General features: G+C 38.5%; 1 protein-coding gene across 4 annotated transcripts in view; it reads left to right on the plus strand.

Annotated features, from left to right (window-relative positions):
- Positions 1 to 19,185, plus strand: part of fancl (FA complementation group L) — an 88,856-nt gene that overhangs the window by 24,946 nt on the left and 44,725 nt on the right. For 2 of the 4 annotated variants that reach the window (XM_043696042.1, XM_043696038.1), the window contains exons 2-6: positions 811 to 916; positions 3,180 to 3,238; positions 6,592 to 6,652; positions 7,600 to 7,656; positions 12,716 to 12,813. In XM_043696042.1, the coding sequence (XP_043551977.1) occupies positions 821 to 916; positions 3,180 to 3,238; positions 6,592 to 6,652; positions 7,600 to 7,656; positions 12,716 to 12,813 (371 nt within the window). In that variant the 5' untranslated portion in view covers positions 811 to 820. The remainder of the gene's footprint in view (positions 1 to 810; positions 917 to 3,179; positions 3,239 to 6,591; positions 6,653 to 7,599; positions 7,657 to 12,715; positions 12,814 to 19,185) is intronic. The other 2 variants (XM_043696040.1, XM_043696041.1) reach the window with 1 other exon arrangement.

Here is a 19,185-nt window from a genome sequence, read left to right on the forward strand (position 1 = left end):
GGGAGTGTTGCTGAACAAAGAGACCTTGGAGTACAGGTTCATAGCTCCTTGAAAGTGGAGTCGCAGGTAGATAGGATAGTGAAGAAGGCGTTTGGTATGCTTTCCTTTATTGGTCAGAGTATTGAGTACAGGAGCTGGGAGGTCATGTTGCAGCTGTACAGGACATTGGTTAGGCCACTGTTGGTATATTGCATGCAATTCTGGTCTCCTTCTGAAAGGAAAGATGTTGTGAAACTTGAAAGGGTTCAGAAAAGATTTACAAGGGTGTTGCCAGGGTTGGAGGATTTGAGCTACAGGGAGAGGCTGAACAGGCTGGGGCTATTTTCCCTGGAGCGTCGGAGGTTGAGGGGTGGCCTTATAGAGGTTTACAAAATCATGAGGGGCATGGATAGGATAAATAGACAGAATCTTTTCCCTGGGGTTGGGGAGTCCAGAACTAGAGGCATAGGTTTAGGGTAAGAGGGGAAAGATATGAAAGAGATCTAAGAGGCAACATTTTCACGCAGAGGGTGGTACGTGTATGGAATGAGCTGCCAGAGGAAGTGGTGGAGGCTGGTACAGTTGCAACATTTAAGAGGCATTTGGATAGGTATATGAATTGGAAGGGTTTTGAGGGATATGGACCGGGTGCTGGCAGGTGGGACTAGATTGGGTTGGGATATATGGACGGGTTGGACCGAAGGCTCTGTTTCCATGCTGTACATCTCTATGACTCTATGTGGGAGTTCAGGTGCACAGACTTATAAAATGTCACAAACAAATGCAGAAAATAATCAAGAAAGCTAATGAAATTCTGGCCTTTTTATCTAGAGGACTTGGAATGCTCCACTTGGAATGCTGTGAGCAGGAAGGATATATTGGCCTTGGAGGGAGTACAATGTTGATTCACAAGAATGACACCCGGACTTCAGTGGAAGTAATGAGGAGAGAATATACAAATTAAGCCTGTTTTGTCTAAAATTTAGAAGGTTGAGAGCGGTTCTGAGCAAAATCTTCACCTGCCATGATCTCAATGGTGGAATATACTTGAGGGGCTGAATGACCTACCCCTGTTTCTATACCTCTTTTAACCCTCATGTGTAGCACTTGTCTAAGCTCCCTTGTGTTCTTAGTCACATCGTTTGCATGTGACTTTCAAATCTATTTTGAAAGCTGTACACGTAACTTTTATCATTGTTCAGAATGTTCATTTGCATTCTCGACAAAATGTATAAAAATATTTGGTTTCAACTTCCCAGAGCTCTCCAAGCTAATTCTTCTTAGTGAAGATTTTCAAAGAAAAGTTTGTTGTGAGATTTTCTTTACTTGTCTCTGCCGGTTAAAATGGGCAGTGATGCTGTTATCACTTGTTAATCTGCTTTTCTGTGAACAGTATATCTGAAAAAAGAACTAATCAATGGATGGATTTCAATAAAACCTGCTATATCGATGGGGAAGAATGGATTAGTTTTTGGCATAGATGTGGATTTAGATTCTAGAAATTTTCAAACAATCATTTAGCATTGGGAAAGAGAAAATTATCTTTTTAAAAATTAGAATTTTATGTGTTGCTTTATTTGTAATGTTAAATTCTTTTAGAATATTTTAGATTGTCTTAGCTGATGTGATGTGCATTTTCAAAGCTATTAAAATATGAGCAGAGTTTTCAGTGCATTGTTGAGTGTGGCTTGGTTTGAAGTATCCTCAGTGAGGTGGAAGCTTGTAATAACAATATATTTTTTTCCATTTTGTAGTTACAGAGCATCAGTCCTCAGATTAAAGATGAAACTATAATAATGTTAACATGGTCTGTTGGAAGTGTGCACTGTACTGAGTGTCCTCTTCTCTTGTTATTGTTTTGGGGCTAGCTATTTTGACTGCTGCCAATACACAACTGTAGTTGAGTGGTTAGCACTACTGCCTCACAGCATCAGGGACCCAGGTTTGATTCCAGCCTTGGATGAACGTCAGGCTGTGTGGACTTTGCAAGTTCTCCCTATGTGTGCATGGGATTCCATTGGTGCTGCAGATTTTTCCCACAGTCTAATGATGTGTAGATTAAGTGGATTGGTTGTGGTGAATTTCCCATTAATGCAATTGCCCAATTATGAGGATAGAGTAGGAGTCTTGATCTGGGTGGGATGCTGTTTGGAGGTTTGGTGCAAACTCAGTGGGCTGAATGACTTTTTTTTCTGCGCTGTAAAGATTCTATGATTTATAATAGGTTTATTAACCACTTCTTTAAAATAAATAGCCTAATTCTAGCTCCACAATGTTCCTGCCATGCTGTTTGAACAGAATTGTCATTTATTAGGTCTTTAGTAAAATGATGTTTAACTGATATCGTATGGCCTCTATCATCCAAACTTTCTTTAATTAACTGTATTACTGGTTGAGAATTTCAATAAACATTGTAATAATTAGGCAGCCAGCAGTTTATCTTCACACATTTCAGTTGGCTAGGTTCAAGTTGAGTTGGTACTAGAATCATTAAGCTTCATTACATAATTGTCTTTAACCGCAGCCACTGGATCCAGGAGCTATGAAGAAAAATGCATCTCCAGTGTGCTCACTGACTCCCAGCCACAAAAATCAGTGCTAACAATAGAATATGCTGAACTTCAGTTATTGCATCAGCAGTTCGGATCAGCCCTGATCTCTGAGGAACTGCTTACTCTGAAATTGCTTGGGATACTGCCTTTTTAAATTCACTTCTGCAATGGTAGATGGTGCAAATTCTGTACATAATGTCAGCTTAAAATACTCTAGTCGCTAATGCAGAACTGCGTTTAAAGAGGCCCATTTGCTGGTTTTAATGCTGATAGCTTTGCTGAATATTGGGAGTGAGTGCATAATATTGTTAACATTCATCTGGGAGCTCTGGTTGTTTTCACTGAAATATAGACTGGTACAATGTGGAGTTGTGAAGAAACTATTGCTTTTTCCCAACAAAGGGAAGTGCTGCTGAAAAATCTCAATTACCCACAAATTTGTTATTCTTCAGAGGTTAATTGGTCCACTCTTTGGATAATCCCCTGAACTTTATTTATTTTAATTGGGCTTCTTTGCATTTTTAACGTCTTTCTGACCGATGTCACATAAATTAGGTTAAAAGAACACTGCAATGATTTGACTATAATGAAAAGGAATTTTGGATTATCTTTTTAAATATATCCTTTCTTTTGACTGCACCTTTACAGGACAAGGAGTTTCGTATAAGAATTCTGTTGCCAGAACAGAAATGTTTGCGAAATGCAAGGTATGGATTTTTTTTAATTTCAGTGACAGCATTTGTACTGTGTTTTGATATTTGCCACCTTGGCTTAGTTACAAAGCTCCTGAAGAGTTTGACCTAACATAGGCTGGCATTTCAGTGCAATAAATGAGGGTGTACTGCATTGGTAGGTACTATCCTTCAGTTGGTCTTAAATTGAGGCCCATCCAAGATTCGGTGATCTTCCTATTTTAAACAAAATCTTGTATATCTGGGGCACCACAAAGCAGATTTCAGTCAGTATACCTGTGTACAGTTTTGCAGTGTCAACCATTGTTATAATGTAGGAAACATGTCAGCTAATTTATACACAGCAAGTTCCTAAAAGAGATAAAAACAAGCATGTGAGTTTGTTAGGTAAGGAGTGGAGAGGGTGCCAAAGAGAACTGTGCTGTTTAAATAATGATATGACCTCCACTTGAGAAAGTAGGAGGAGTCTCAGTTTGATGTCTCATCCGAAGATGGCATCTGTGCAAGCATTCTCTTCATGGTGCATGCAGTACTGGCATACACAGTAGTATTCAAATTTCAGGATTGGGTGATGAACCTACATTCTTCTGACTTGTGATGACATAATTCTATTGAGCTATCTTTGGTAACTGAAGAATGCTTAAGTGGTGGAGAGCATTTATCATGTTTTGACCACTGATTTGCCCACCACAAATATGACTAGTACTGTGCCAAGTGGCTTCCACATTTGTTTATAGGCATAGCAACTCCATGAAGGCTGTGCATAAGGATTAAGACATTTCCAGTAATACAATAAGGTGCTGAATAAATCTTTCTGTTTAAGACCATAAAATGTTTTGGGTTTATTTATAGATGGTGTGATGCTACTGTGACTTTAAGAGGTGTTTTTTGTTCTTTTATTTTAACAAAGAGAGCCAATTCAGTAAACAGATTGTGAGACCTTGGATTTTTTAAAAATAATGTAGAAGTAGAAGTAGCCCAAACATGTGGATTCAGGCTCCCACAGAACCAGGGTTTTAGTTTAACTTTCAATAATTCGCATTTTGAAGCTGCCATACATCTCCCCCTTCCGTAACAAAATGTTTGAGTTCTCTGTCTGCCAAAAATTTCTCTTGATGTTCTTTCCAACTGGATTGTATGTGAGACAATTTATTTTACTGAATTTGCCTTTACCAAGGGTATGTTTATGAGGTGTTACTATATTGGAACAGTTGCTGTTTAGTAGTTAAATAATTTACTATTTTACTAAGTTTGCCAACAGTTAAAGTTAGATCAGTTTTTTTTTTTGTATTTTATTTGTAGAGTAAGAGTAAAGTGTGATTTGCTTAAAGCCGAGTAATGTAATCAGTCAAATAGCATCTGTAATATTGCACCTTACATTTGCCTTTAAATAAGAAAAAGTTAGGGTCAAAGCTACCTCCTTGGTATATTTGAAGGGAGTTTGCCTGGTCCATAACAGTAGCCTCTAGGATCTTGCACCAAATCTAGATTATGGAAATATCCCCGTTGCAAGACACCTAACAGATTAATTCTCTGTCAGAACTGGAAACTAAAAGTCGAACAAGCGTTTTAGTAATGATGGGATGAAAGAAAAATGGGGTGGAGAGGGTGTCTCAAGATATTCCAAAGCAATGTAGTGTTCCAACCCAGGGTAAACTCTTCTGCTTAATTTAAATCAGCAACACAGAAAAGATTTATCCCGTGCAGTAATCGGTGAAAATTTGAGAGGCCAAGAACTATTTAAAGTAAAAATGAACAACTTTATTTCTTAAAGTATTACAGAGAATGATTAACTAACAGCTATTTACAAATCCTTCTTCTAACCAATCTTTTACCTTCCCCTTCTACAATACTAGTCCAATAAAACTCCCAATTAAGATTTACAAAACAAAACTTCTTATCTCAAAACCAGGCAGCTTTCCATTCTTCTCTGTATTCCAGTCTTCTTTTCTTCTTGGGGATTCTGCTTGATAGGTTACTGATCAATAAAGGTACCTTTAAGAGAGCTATTTTTTCATGCAGTCTTTACATGCTGGTGGCTTGGCAGTTCTCCTCCAAACTGTTCAATCTTTTCCAGTCATAAACCCCCCAAAACATCAGATTTTGTCATTGGCTTTTAAGTTTGTCAATATGCTAAATTAAAACTGTATTTAAGTTTGATATTTTTAGGGGTATATTTAAACTGATTCGCCTAATTTAAATCTGTTGTTTGTCTCCAGGCAACCAGCTACCCGAGCTACTCCATAGCTGGACCACAGAGAATCATAGAGGTGTAAAGCATGGAAACAGACCCTTCAATCCAAGTCGTCCATGCCGATCAGATATCCCAACTCAATTTAGTCCCATGTGCCAGCACCCAACCATATCCCTCCAAACCCTTCCTATTCATATGCCCATCCTGATGCCTTTTAATTGTTGCAATTGTACCAGCCTCCATCACTTCCTCTGACAGCTCAGTCCATACACGCACCACCCTCTGTGCGAAAACTTTGCCCCTTAGGTCTCTTTTATATCTTTCCCCTCTTACCTTAAACCTAGGCCCTCTAGTTCTGCACTACCCCACCCCAGGAAGAGATATTGTCTATTTATCCTATCCATGCCCCTCGTGATTTTATAAACCTCTATAAGGTCATCCCTCAGCCTCGGACGCTGCAGGGAAAACAGACCCAACCTGTTCAACCTTTCCCTCTAGCTCAAATCCTCCAACCCTGGTAACATCCTTGTAGATCTTTCCTGAATCCTTTCAAGTTTCACAAGATTCTTCCGATAGGAAGGAGACCAGATTGCATGCAATATTCCAAAAGTGGCCTAACCAATGTCCTGTACAGCTGCAACATGACCACCCCTGTACGGAATACTCTGACCAATAAAGGACAGCATACCAAATGCCTTCTTTACTATCCTATCTACCTGCAACTCCACTTTCAAGAGTCTATGAATCAGCATTCCAACGTCTTTTTGTTCAGCAGCACTCCCTAGGACCTTACCATTAAGTGTATAAATCCTGCTAAGATTTGCTTTCTCAAAAGCACCTCTCATTTATCTAACTCCATCTGCCACTTCTCAGTCCATTGGCCCATTTGATCAAGATCCCATTGTAATGTGAGGTAACCTTCTTTGCTGTCCACTACACCTCCAATTTTGGTGTCATCTGCAAACTTACTAATTATACCTCTGTTCTTGACTACTATTGTAAGGTTTATCTTCATGTGGACTGATAATGCCTTGATGAGTTACAAACTCATGCACTCTTTTACCGAAGTGATGAAGCCTGTATGTCGATGTATTTCTTGTAAAATTCTGCAATTTGTAACTTGAAAATTACAAAATTTGTATTCTTTTATTTTTATGCTTTTAATCGCTTGAAGACTTCAATGCAGCTGGCAGTTAAAACAAGTCTTGCGAGGATACCAGCACATAATAAAGCAGGTAATGTGCAAAATAATGACTCTAGTAGCGTAATAAAAATTTAGAGGTATTATAAATTGTCTTTGAATGGAAAAATGATGCTGTGGTTGTTGCTGTTGAGCTACAAATCTTCTCACAAACTTGGAAAAATGAAATATTTGAATATAATTTACCTTACTAAAGAAGAAGTACACATTTACAAACAAAATTGACACCATTAATATGAACACAAGGAACAGCAGAAATTAATAAGCATGGAATTTTTCAGATTATAGCAGGTTAAATTAGAGAATTTTTTAATGACATGTAATTGTGCTGCCTTGCTTTTTGATCGACTTATGAAGGCTGAGGTGTAGTCCACAAGTGAATCAAAACTAAATAGCTACTTGAGAACGCACTATTATTAATTAGATTGTTTTATTTTTCAGACGAAGTATTACGATGTATTCAATGTTTTTAGCCAGAAATAGTAGCTCGGTGTTTGTAGTTCATCTTTCAACATTTCTTGCTATTATTTATCAGCATAATAAATGGATGCAACATTGTCTATTTGTTGGTTAACAGCACTAATCTCTTCAGTTCACACACATCCCTATTTATGTTCAGATATCAGACCACATCAAAGTAGACAGTTCATAGCCCTGAGACAGTATTGCTCTTTCAATGTAAAGATGTTTATCTCATTAAAAAGGAAAGTTCTGTACTGATGAGTAACTGTATTTATCAAAGTCTGTCAACTGACTTGTCTAAATCATGTCTGGGAAGGCATTGGAAACGAGAAAAGTATTACTGGTATTCATGTTGTTGATTTATTACTCCCCCCACATATGATAACAATAAAATACATATGGAGCAAGGGAAAAGGCAACATATATATTAGATACTTTATAATCCAATCAAATCTTATGCACTGTATTGCACCATCAGTCACTGAAAGAACATTTGACCATTTTCCTTTTCTCCACCAGAGACTGCAACACTGCTCTAACTTGGTTAGTTTCATGTTGGAATTTAAGACTGTTTTGGTGAGTACAAGGGGTGGGACATAAAGAGCAGAGATGTATAAAACTGCATTTTTATAATTTACTTATTTTTTTTTCAACAACTTGATTAATCAATTCTATACTCTAGCCAAATATCTCAGATTTGGCATTCTCTTGAATGCAGGGAAGAAACATATTATTCTCATTCTAAGCTTTGCTGCATTTACATCTCACTGTATAACTTTGGGGATACATTTTAATACTAAGTGCATCTAAATTGGGAAATCCATACCATTACCTTGTTTTCCAAAAAAATCCATGTTTGAATACATTATAGATTGTCAATATGTTATCATGGCTTCCACTCTTGAAACACATTCATCATTCCTGGAAGAAAGTTTCACATGTCACATGGAAACGTAGATGGGCCAATGGGCTGAGGAGTGACAGATTGGGTTTAATTTAGATAAATATGAAGTGCTGCATTTAGGAAAGACAAATCAGGACAGGACTTGTACACTTAATGGTAAGGTCCTGGGGAGTGTTGCTGACCAAAGAGACCTCTGAGTGTAGGTTCATAGTTCCTGGAAAGTGGAGTCACTAGTAGAGAGGATAGTGAAGAAGGCATTTGGTATGCTTGCCTGTATTGGTTAGTGCGCTGATTGTAGGACTTGGGAGAACATGTTGCAGCTGTACAGGACATTAGTTAGGCCACTTTTGGAATGTGTGTGCAATTCTGGTCTCCCTGCTTTAGGAATGACGCTGTGAAACTTGCAAGGGTTCAGAAAAGATTTACAAGGATGTTGCCAGGGAGAGACTGAATCGACTGGAGCTATTTTCCCTGGAGCATCAGAGACTGAGGATTAGAAGTTTATAAAATCATGATATGCATGGTTAGGGTAAACAGACAAGGTATTTTGCCCAGGGTTGGGGAGTCCAAAGCCAGAGGACATAGGTTTAAGGTGAGAGGGGAAAGATTTAAAAGGGACCTAAGGGCGGTGTGTGTATGAAATGAGCTGCCAGTGGAAATGGTGGAGGCTAGTTCAATTACAACATTTAAAAGACATCTGGATGGATATATGAGTATGAAGTGTTGAGAGGGATATGGATGAAATGCAGGCAAATGGGACCAGATTAATTTAGGATATCTGGTCAGCATGGGTGAGGTGGACCAAAGTGTCTGTTTTTGTGCTGTATATCTCTGATTCTGTGACTGAATCCAAAATCTTCTTGTCAATTTTCAATCTTCATAAGTACTTTTTTAAAAGGGAGATATGGTAGCCAGTGAGATGTAGCAGCAACTTTCACCACATTACATATTCCGAATTGACTTGCAAGTGATATTTTGTTTAGCTGGCTAGAAAACTCTTTGCAAGTTACTACTTTTGTAATCAACATCTTCTGTGTTGAGTAATGAACGTTTCGCAGACGCTCCAATTCCATATAAGGCCATCCCTAATTTCTGAATTATGAATTTGTGAGATCAGCTTTGTTATTTGATCAATTTGTGATTATCGAGGAAAATATTTAAATACAAGCAACATAGATTAATATAGTCAAATAGATAATTTTAAAAACCTGAAGCATTTCAGGTGAGCAATGGACTATATGCTTTTCTTAATTTGGATGCAGGTGCAGTAAGAGGTGCATGCAAAGTTCAAAACTTTATGGAAAGTCTAAGCTGATGTTGTAAACCTCTGGAAATTTAGAATCCTATAGTAACTGCATGAACCTAACCAAATTCAGCCATGGGTGCTCAATAGGTATTTAATCTTATTAGTAAAAGCGGGGATTGCTTTAATTTTTGTATATTGGCTGTTTTTGGAAATGGATACTTCTAGTCCATGGAACACCTGAAGTGAGTAAGAAAGAACTATTGAACAATATGTTTCCTACGCAGTGATATATTCTTTGCATTATGGTCACATGCTGATAAATCTCATTGGTTAAAAGAGCTTTCTGGTTTTCCTTGACTCCTAATTATAATGAGTTGATATTGCTCCCTGCTGCAATTGAATGCTGTATGAAAAGGAATCCAAGAATAAAATTTGACAACAGGACCTATAATTGAAAAATTAGCAAAAGTCTTTTGTAAAATAAAACTAAGATTGCTGAAAATGTGAGCAAATTGTTTAAATTCCTTTAAAAGGTTAAATTTATTGCATGTAACTTAAATGAATTATTAAGTCTGATTAATGGCTGGTGATTTGCTTTGAAGGTTTTGCCAAAGGGACTTGCTCCTAAGTGGCCCAAGTTCACCCAAATTGGAAAACATTTTTCTTCTTTTCCCTTTCCCCTCTGTTGTGTAATGCCTCATCAGAAGGCTCAGCCAAGAATACTTGGGACAGTTGCAAATCTAAGTCTGTGAATTATTTCATAGTATGAAACACATTGTGAAAAAGTGCTGTGTTTTGATCAGTAATTTGTATATTTTTAAAGTATGCTGTCTGGCTTCACTCGAACTTGCACAATTACTCAGCTATAAAGCTGAAGATGGCCACATTAAAAATAAACTCTCTTACCTATTTCATGGCAAAGAGTATTGCAACTTACAGAATTAACCTCCTTGGAATTGGAATCATCCCTTGTGATTTTCCACACTTGACTTACCCATGAGTACGTAGCTTTGTTTAATAGGAAGGCAATGCTGCATGCACAACTTGGGCAACTTACTAAAGCAATTATAGTGGAGCAGTCATTGAAAATGAATTTATTTTGTCTTGCGTAATTCAGTTTTTCACCAAATGTCTGTTACTCTTTAACTTGTCATCACGATACCTACTAAAACTATAATAAAGCAGAAAATACTGGAAATATTTTGCAAGTCTGGCAACATCTGTGGAAAGAAAAAACAAAGTTAGCATTTCTGATCTGATGGAACGTCATAGACATGAAATGTTAACTTTGTTTTTCTCTCCAAAGATTCTGTCAGACCTGAGTATTTCCAGCATTTTTGATTTTTCCTTTAAATTTGTAGCATCTGCAGTATTTTGATTTCTTTTTTTGTCTCCTTAAATTGTAGTAATTTATTGAAACATTTCTTTTACTCATGCAATGTTCTCAAATTATGTTAATTTGAGTAAAATATTGAAATCTTGGGCTGATGTAACTTCACTTCAGCCTCATGGTGAATTTTTGAGTTGAAACTATATTGGTTAAGATAAATGTATTGATGGTATGGGACTGTTAAGCGAGAGTAGCAGTGTAAAGTGGACGTACTCATGAAAAGAAAAGTTAATCAAGCTCTCAATTTTGCCCTCTTTTACATCTCCCTTTTTAAAAATTTCAATAGAAGATTGACTGGAGGTAAAAATTAGGGATGTGAAATGGATGGTCAATTTCATTCTACCAGTTTTACACTCTAGCACAAAGTCTAGACCTTTATGACTGATTAATGTCCCATTGTAATTTCTCCATGTTGTATATCATTAAAAAAAGGGCTGAAATTTACAGCAGGCTTCAAGATCCTGCAGTTGAGCTTAAAAGTGGGTCCCTAGCTTGGAGACTCGACCATTATCTCCTAAAAGGCCACCTGTAAAATTGAGCTCTTCCAAAATTCGACTTCCTATCAGCCTGTTGATTTGCATTGGCTCCCAGTCTGGTTTGACTTTAAAGATTTTCAGTGTCAAGATTAGAGTGGTGCTGGAAAAGCACAGCAGGTCAGGCAGCATTGGAGAAGTAGGAAAAATTGACGTTTAGGGCAAAAGCCCTTCATCAGGAATTCATTTCCTGATGAAGGGCTTTTGCCTGATAGGTCGATTTTTCTTGCTTCTCGGATGCTGCCTAACCTGCTGTGCTTTTCCAGCACCACTCTAATCTTGATTCTGATTTCCAGCATCTGCAGTACCCACTTCTGCCTTTAAAGATTTTCATCATTCTTTTAAAATCCCTCCATAACTTAGCTCCTCCTTATCTCTAACCTTGTCCAGCTCTTCACTCTTCAGTGATATGTGCTCTCCTTCAATTCTGGCCTTTTTTGGTCATCCAAAATCTTTAATGCTCCACAATTGCATGAACCTTCAACTCCCCTGATTCTAGGTTTTGGAATTCCCTCTCCAAATTTTTTTTGACCTTCTAAACTTTCTGCCTTAAATTTGATTCTTAAAACATCTTGACCAAGGTTTTGCTAATGTGTCCTGATAACCACCCTGTGAGGTTCAATGTCACAGTTTGTGCTGTAATGTACCTGTAAACAAACGTTGTGGGTTCAAGGCACTTTATAAATTTAAGTTGGTAGACATGCCACTGTAGTCTTTTTTCAGTTGTGCATTCTTCTTTTTTGAATGTAAACTTCTTCAGTTTGTCACTCATTTCTTTAGGTTTGATGCCTCATATGAAGTGGGACTGGTTCTGCCAGTTTCTTTTGAGATCTTCTGAAGAATTGCTACAATATTGCTGCAAAGTATGCCATCTAGCAGCCAAATCAAGAACTGAAGTCACTCAATGAAGGCTGCCAAGTTTGAATGCAGAAACTATCATGTAAGAGCACAAGGAAATGGAGTAGGAGAAGGCCATTTGGCTTTCGAACCTGCTCTGTCATTGAGCTGAAGCACAACTGCTCAACCTCAGGTCAATATTCCCATAGTATTATTCAGTTCCATTTAGTATCTACTGATCTCTGACATGAATATACTCAATGAGTGAATATCCATACCTTTGGGATGAGAAGACATTTCTTCGCATAGCTCTAATAGCTAACCCTTTATTTTGGACTGTGACTCCTAAGACTCCCTAAGCAATGGATTGTTTGCTTGGAAGTTTAATGTGCTATTATGGGTTTATCATTGAAGGTTTCTATAAAGTTGCTGCTCACCTCAACTCTTTGAAGGCAGAAAACAATTTCTATATTTTTCAATAAATTATTCCAACAACGATTGCCTCTGAAGCAAGATCGCTTGCTGAGTCAGTTAAATAGTTGAAGTACTTTATTGAGAGTTATTAAGAAATTATGGAGTATAACAAAACATAATAATTTCAACTTGTTTACTGCCAGGTCATTCTGTCAACCCAATGCACTGTAGTTTTGTAATCTATAAAATTTAGGCTGGTATGGTAAATGTGTTGTGGATAATTACTGAAGAATGACTTCTTAATTTTGTAGGAAATTGCATTAAGGAACAAAAATGACCTGACAGCTCCTCCTCCTCCACAATATTATGCACAGCTTATTAAAGAAATTGAAAGTTTGGGTTGGGATAAGTAAGTTGCAGTTTCTTTCAATTCCGTTATTATGATTGAATTCATGCACATTTATAACTAACTATAAAATTTCATTATTATTGTCTGTGTAAAACACTTATTTCTAATTTACTTGCGTATATGCTTTTTAAAAGAAATATGTGTGTATATATGTACTGATCTTTGCCATGACAGTTGAACCGATTGATAATGAAAATACAAATGCGAGGAATAGTCCGGAATATTCTGTGGAGGAAGAATGAGAGTTAAGATGTGAATTTTTCCCAGTTTGAGTGATAAAGGGAAATGGCTGCAAGTTGTGAGACAACTGAGAATGGAAGATGAGATTCTCAATGTTGAGGATAGAAAAGTCTGACTTCCCTTTTGAGGGTTCAGTTGCAAATTAGAATTGTGCCGGTGAGTGGCAAGAGTTCCATTTGACTGCAAGAGCTTCTCATTATTATTACACTTCACCTCATTTTTATACAGTTAAGTATTTTCTGAGGTGCCAGTGAAAAGCTTGATGGCATCATACCCTGACTTAAAATTCAGAAAAATTACGTAGCAGCTGCAGCTTTTTGGCATCTTTTCTCGCCTCCTTCTTGGCCAGTAATCCCCAATGCCTCAGAGCATGCTCCATGGGCAGTGACCACGTGCATCTTTTCTCCATAGAAACCTTGCCCAGCAGAGTACCAGTCTCTTCACCTGATCATGATGATCTCAGATTCCCTTACAATACAGTTCAGCCTTCAATAGTATACTTTGGAGCTTATCGACACTTTGCATTTTAGTACTGCTACCAGGCTGCTTTGCACTGCAGAGATACACACCCATCTCATGCATCAGAACAGGGTGCATCTCTGAGCTTTTACTTTGCTTTCTTAGCTCACTCAATTTGTGCTTATTTGGATGCCAAAGACATCTCTGGCTTGCATTGCCTTTTAGAACATTGGTGTTATGTTCGAACTTAGTCTGTTCGTAGTTCTGTCTTGCCTTGGTTTTACTACACACAAAACTGGGAACTGGTATTTGCCAGCACTGAAAAGTCAAGTGGGGGCAAGGTAAGTTGCTGTATGCTACTGTGCTATGTCAATGGCTCACCTGTAGTATGCACCTGCAGTTACATTGGCATTCACACTACTTCATCAAACAAGCCTTCATTCAGTGAAAAGTGACTGTGGTTAGTTGAGAGTGGTATCACAGTCATTCAAGGGCATTGTCTGGTCTCAGTGCAGGGGTTGGCCACTCAGCAGTTTGGTATAATGAGGGTTCAGGGAATTTTCTCCTCACACTCTGGTGTCACAATCCGTTTCTAACCAGTCCAGTGACTGGTGGAATGTCAGTCAGGGAGCTGGATAGAATTCGGTTCAAGAGCTGCCTTCCCAAGTCAGCCAACAAGTTGGACAATAGTCATTCCAGGGGATTTGAGCTTTAATTGTCAAAGGCTTTATTAGGAGTCAGTTTTATCTTGGGGAAATTGGAGAGCTTGAGTTTGTGGATTGGAAACATTGTGGCGGGGTGAAGAAAGGGCAATTACAGTGAATGGGAGCAATCCTTGACATAAGGGTTCAATAGCTGCCACTACTCTTGATTCAATGAGGATATCACTAGATCATGCTGTTGAGTGTGGTTGTGTAATTGCTCTGGGGGCCAGGGGAATATTGGTGATGACCAGTTAAATAGGAGAATTTGAGAACACAGAAAGCTCACAGCTAATAGAGTTGAAAGGACTGCAATGCAAAAATAAGATGATGATTGGGCTGGGCAACTAGATTAACAGATGGAGTGTGACATTACTTGTGCTGCATGTATCTGAATAAGGCCTAATATGTTAGAGGTGTGTGTGGAAGCTTTCAGTGACTTCCATGTCCTGTTGTATCAAGGCTGATGTTAAAGTCGACTGCAATTGCTGACTTGTTGCATTCATTCATTGTAACTGCCTTAATGGATCCAGCCACAGCAGGTGTTGGCATCGCTATGGCCAAAGTGGAATGAAGGAGCAGAGAAATTGAGGAAGAGCAAAGCATCAGCAAACGCAGGGCCGTCAGCAACCTCTAGTGGTTGCTGAGCAGCCTTAACATCAAGAAGATCCCTTTAGGTAGCAGGGGAGATTCCAGAGGATGAGATTAACAGACTTTGCTGTCATATCCTCCAGATGAGTGGCACTACTGAATGAGGTTTAGGGAGACAATTACTGAGTTGTGACATCTGCTGGAACAGAACTTGTGACCTGAAGGAGTAGTGGCCAAACTATCCCAGTACTTGTTAAGTGGACACTTATGATTACGTTTTTGGAAAGACAAATGTTGCGGATGCTGAAAGTTTGAAGCAAACACCGATTTGCTGGGGAAACACAGGAGATCAAGCAGCATCTATGAAGAGAGAAACAAAGTTAATATTTCAATTCTGTAATGATTCTTCAGAACTCACCCAGTCTGAAACATTGTGATTCTGGATGTTTGAACATTAACTGTTTCTCTCCACAGATACTGTCACACATGCTGATTCTCTCCAATGTTTTGTGTTTGTTATTAAATTTAATGTGATGGACTGCTTCCAAGGATCCACTGTGTGGGATCTTTTCAAGCCTCAACCCACGAACACAATTTGTGCAAAATCAAATTGCTTCATCTTGTTTCCCTGTGATGAGGTCATTGTGACACCCTGGGCTGTAGTCTTTGCTAACATTGCTGTCTTGCCCATGCAGGGCACTATAGACTTTACACTGAGAACCATATCATATTGTGGGTGGCATGGTGGCTCAGTGGCTAGCACTGCTGCCTCATAGCTTCAGAGACCTGGGTTCGATTCCAGCTCTGGCAAATATCTGTGTGGAGTTTGCCCATTCTCCCCGTGTCTGCGTGGTTTTCCTCCCACAGTCCAAAGATGTGTAGGTAAGGTGAATTGGCCATGCTCAATTGCCCATACTGGTAGGTACGTTAGTCAGGGGTAAATGTAGGAGAATGGGTCTGGATGGTACTCTTCAGAGGGGCGGTGTGGACTTGTTGGGCCGAAGTGCCTGTTTCCATACTGTAGGGAATCCTAATCTAAATAAGGCAGTAATTTCTTCATTTCCCAAATGGAAACATTTCCTATTGGCATCCAAAGCATCTATCCTCATTACTTTCACACCTTGGATACCTTTGCCAGAAACTTTGGAAACTGCCATGATGTCTATATCCTTTAACTGTTGGGTTCCTGCTTCATGCCAAGGACCAGATACCTTGCCAGGATGGTTCTGGTATACCGGAGCTACCTTCAACTCCTGTGGCCAATATCTATATTACACAACACCCTGACCAAGACCAAATGTAATGCATTCTCCTATCTGGTCTGTTGTAATAGACTGCCTCAAAGCGAGTTTCCAATGCTCTGGGGCATTCTTGCATTATATTCTGATTGAGTGGATTTTTAAAAAATATGTTTGTTTGTGGGATATGGGCATCACTGGTTGACCAGCGTTTATTGCCCATCCCTACTTGGTGGTGAGCTGCCTTTTTGAACTGCTGCAGTCCACCTTCTGTGGCTTCACCCACGATGCAATTAGAGAGAGAATTCCAGGATATTAACTGAGTGACAGTGAAGAAACGGTGATATATTTCCAAGTCTGGATGGTGAGTGGCTTGGAGGAGAACTTGAATGTGGTATTACTTCCATGTAATCACATAATCCTTGCATGCTGAGCTCAGCACAACTAGAACAGACAAGGAGGAAAGGTGATGAAAATTGAAGAGCTGGGAGAGCTGCAATAGTTTTCCAAGGTGGAAGATGAGGATGTTGAGAAGAAGGAATATCACCTTCAGCATGATGGAGTGCATCTACATTTTCTTGTACGGATCCAAATGAGTCTATAGTCTTCTTAATCCCAACTTCAATGGTGAGAGTTCTAAATTTTCACCATAGTTTCTGTCCAAAAAAATGCTTTTTGATTGTTATAAACTAGATGGTAACTGTTTCTGAACAGAGCCCAAGTTAACCATACTATGTAAATTCTAACTCCACTGATTATAAATTCTCCAAATTGATACAAGTTCACACCTAATTAAACTCTCTTTAATATACCCAGCACCTGCCTCCTGTTCTGTTGGGTCTCGTGCATCTCTTCTAACCATGGGTTAGATGGTAACAGTTCTTTTTCATTATGTTTGTCTATATTGTCTAAAAACAAATGCTCCTGTTTTCTTTCTTTGAATTAAAGTTCCAATCGTCCTATCTCCAGTACATCCAACTGTTTCTTTGAGCTTGACCCTTTCTTTGTAAAACAAATTATGGGTGGCACAGTTGCTCAGCAGTTAGCACTGTTGCCTCACAGCACCAGGGATCTGGAGTCGATTTCCCCCCTTGGTCAACTGTCTTTGTGGAGTTTGTATATTCTCCCAGTGTCTGCGTGGGTTTCCACTGGGTGCTCCAGTTTCCTTCCACAATCCAAAGATATGCAGGTCAGTTGAATTGGCCATGCTAAATTGCCATGTTAAGTGTATTAGTCAGGGGTAAATATAGAGTAAACGGAATGGGTCTGAGTGGGCTATTCTTCAGAGGGTTGGTGTGGACTTGTTGGGCTGAAGGGCCAGTTTCCATATTGTAGGGAAACTAATCTAATCCAATCACATAGCTGGACACTGCTATCCATCTATTTCAGTTTGGAAATTTATCCATTTTTCAGTTCTGTTTTAAAACTGCAGCATTTACCTCAGTCTTTTTCCATTCGTACATTTTGTTGAGTATACATTATCTCATAGTGATTTATTATAAGTGTAACACTCAACGGGTATTGATGCTGAAACCTCTTTTTTGAAATTTCATCCAGTAGTTTCATCAAGAAAGAAGCCTCATCAAGAATGGGAGTTTCTGCTATTAAGGCATTTTTTACTACTCTGCTGATCCTTCTTGCCTCCCAAGCCAAAGAGTCAAATTTACCACCTTTCCCTTAAGAAAAATCAGAGATTTGCCTGTACTGGAGAATCCATCACAGATTTACCTAAGAGGCATCACTAAAGCCAACAAGTTTTATGTTTGTGGTATCTCCCAATGCTGGAAACTTGATAACACCATTTATGCTCTATTTTAAATTTTCTTAGTGTTTTGTTCACCAAATAATATCTTCCATCTTGGGTCTTCTTGTTGTACTCAACTCTAATTCTTCAGAACTGGCATCTCGCTTGAGTGCCCAACTAATTCAGCTGTCTAATTGTAATTCCTTTATTTTAGTTTTGAATGCTGCTGCATGTTTTTGTGAGATCCTACTTTGACTAATAACAATGGAGTTAACATTTTTTCAAATAAGAATGCTATACAGAGTGATATTCAATTCATGCTACCTGATTTCAAAGCTTAAAAGCCTTAGCATACTGAATTCCAATTTTGAATTCTGCTTTAAGCCCATTTTTGACAATGTTTTCAAATTTACTGCTCAAAAAATTATCTGTGTGTATATTAAAGATGCTTGAAAGCTAACCCTTAGTATCAATAAGACACGGAAGTTTAACTGAAAACAACACAATTTTACTAATACAGATCTTCCTGAGGAATACCAAAATCTGCAGGCATCATTTAGGCCATATCCATATGTATTTAAAACCCGGATTGTCCCATTGCATCTGATGCCTCTTGGAGGATGAAGAAACTCTTCCCTCTTGAGCTGATCTCCCTGCGGAACTGCAGCTATAATATTAATTGATTTACACTCCCAAGCATTTGTTGCTAACAAAGCCAAGAAAATTTTCAAAATTGATAGTGAATTTACTGATATCGAGGTCCCCAATATTCTTCAAAATCTTGTGCCACTAGACTTGCATTAACTTTGTATGTTCCATCAGGGGACACTTTTGTTGTGCATATACTGAGCTGGTTGTCCCTTATTTGTTAGTGTTATTACCCCAAATTCTCTTCAGCTTTTTAATTCTTGTTGTTTGACATCATGTATTGACTTGACTTCTGGATCGTTTACGAACCACATGAGCTTCTGCTCCTGATGGCGTTCCTGGTTGGTACTATATTTCTTAACCTTGTTATACTGTGCCCTCTATCTTGCTGCTGTTTTTCTTTGTCCTCCTTTTAATATGAGTTTTTTCAATGGTCATAATATTTTTCTAGAGGCATGTTTCCTTCCAGATCTACTGTTTGAGCTTACAAACTCACTGTTTGAGTTTTATTACCTTTTTAATTTCTGTACTTCTTCATCCATAGACCTAACCTGTTCCTTCTCACCCAACTTTTATATTTTCCATGCTCATATTTATTCATATTTCTCCATTGTATTGCCCCTTCTGGTAAATATTGTATGTCGATACTCACTTTTGGAGATGTACTTTGGAGCCAATAACCTCCTATTTACCATCAGAATTGATCTGTTTATCATTGGACAAGCTGTCTGTTGTGGTATTTTGATGCTTA

Source organism: Chiloscyllium plagiosum, chromosome 9 (genome assembly GCF_004010195.1).
Source record: "Chiloscyllium plagiosum isolate BGI_BamShark_2017 chromosome 9, ASM401019v2, whole genome shotgun sequence".
NCBI classification, from domain to species: Eukaryota; Metazoa; Chordata; class Chondrichthyes; order Orectolobiformes; family Hemiscylliidae; genus Chiloscyllium; species Chiloscyllium plagiosum.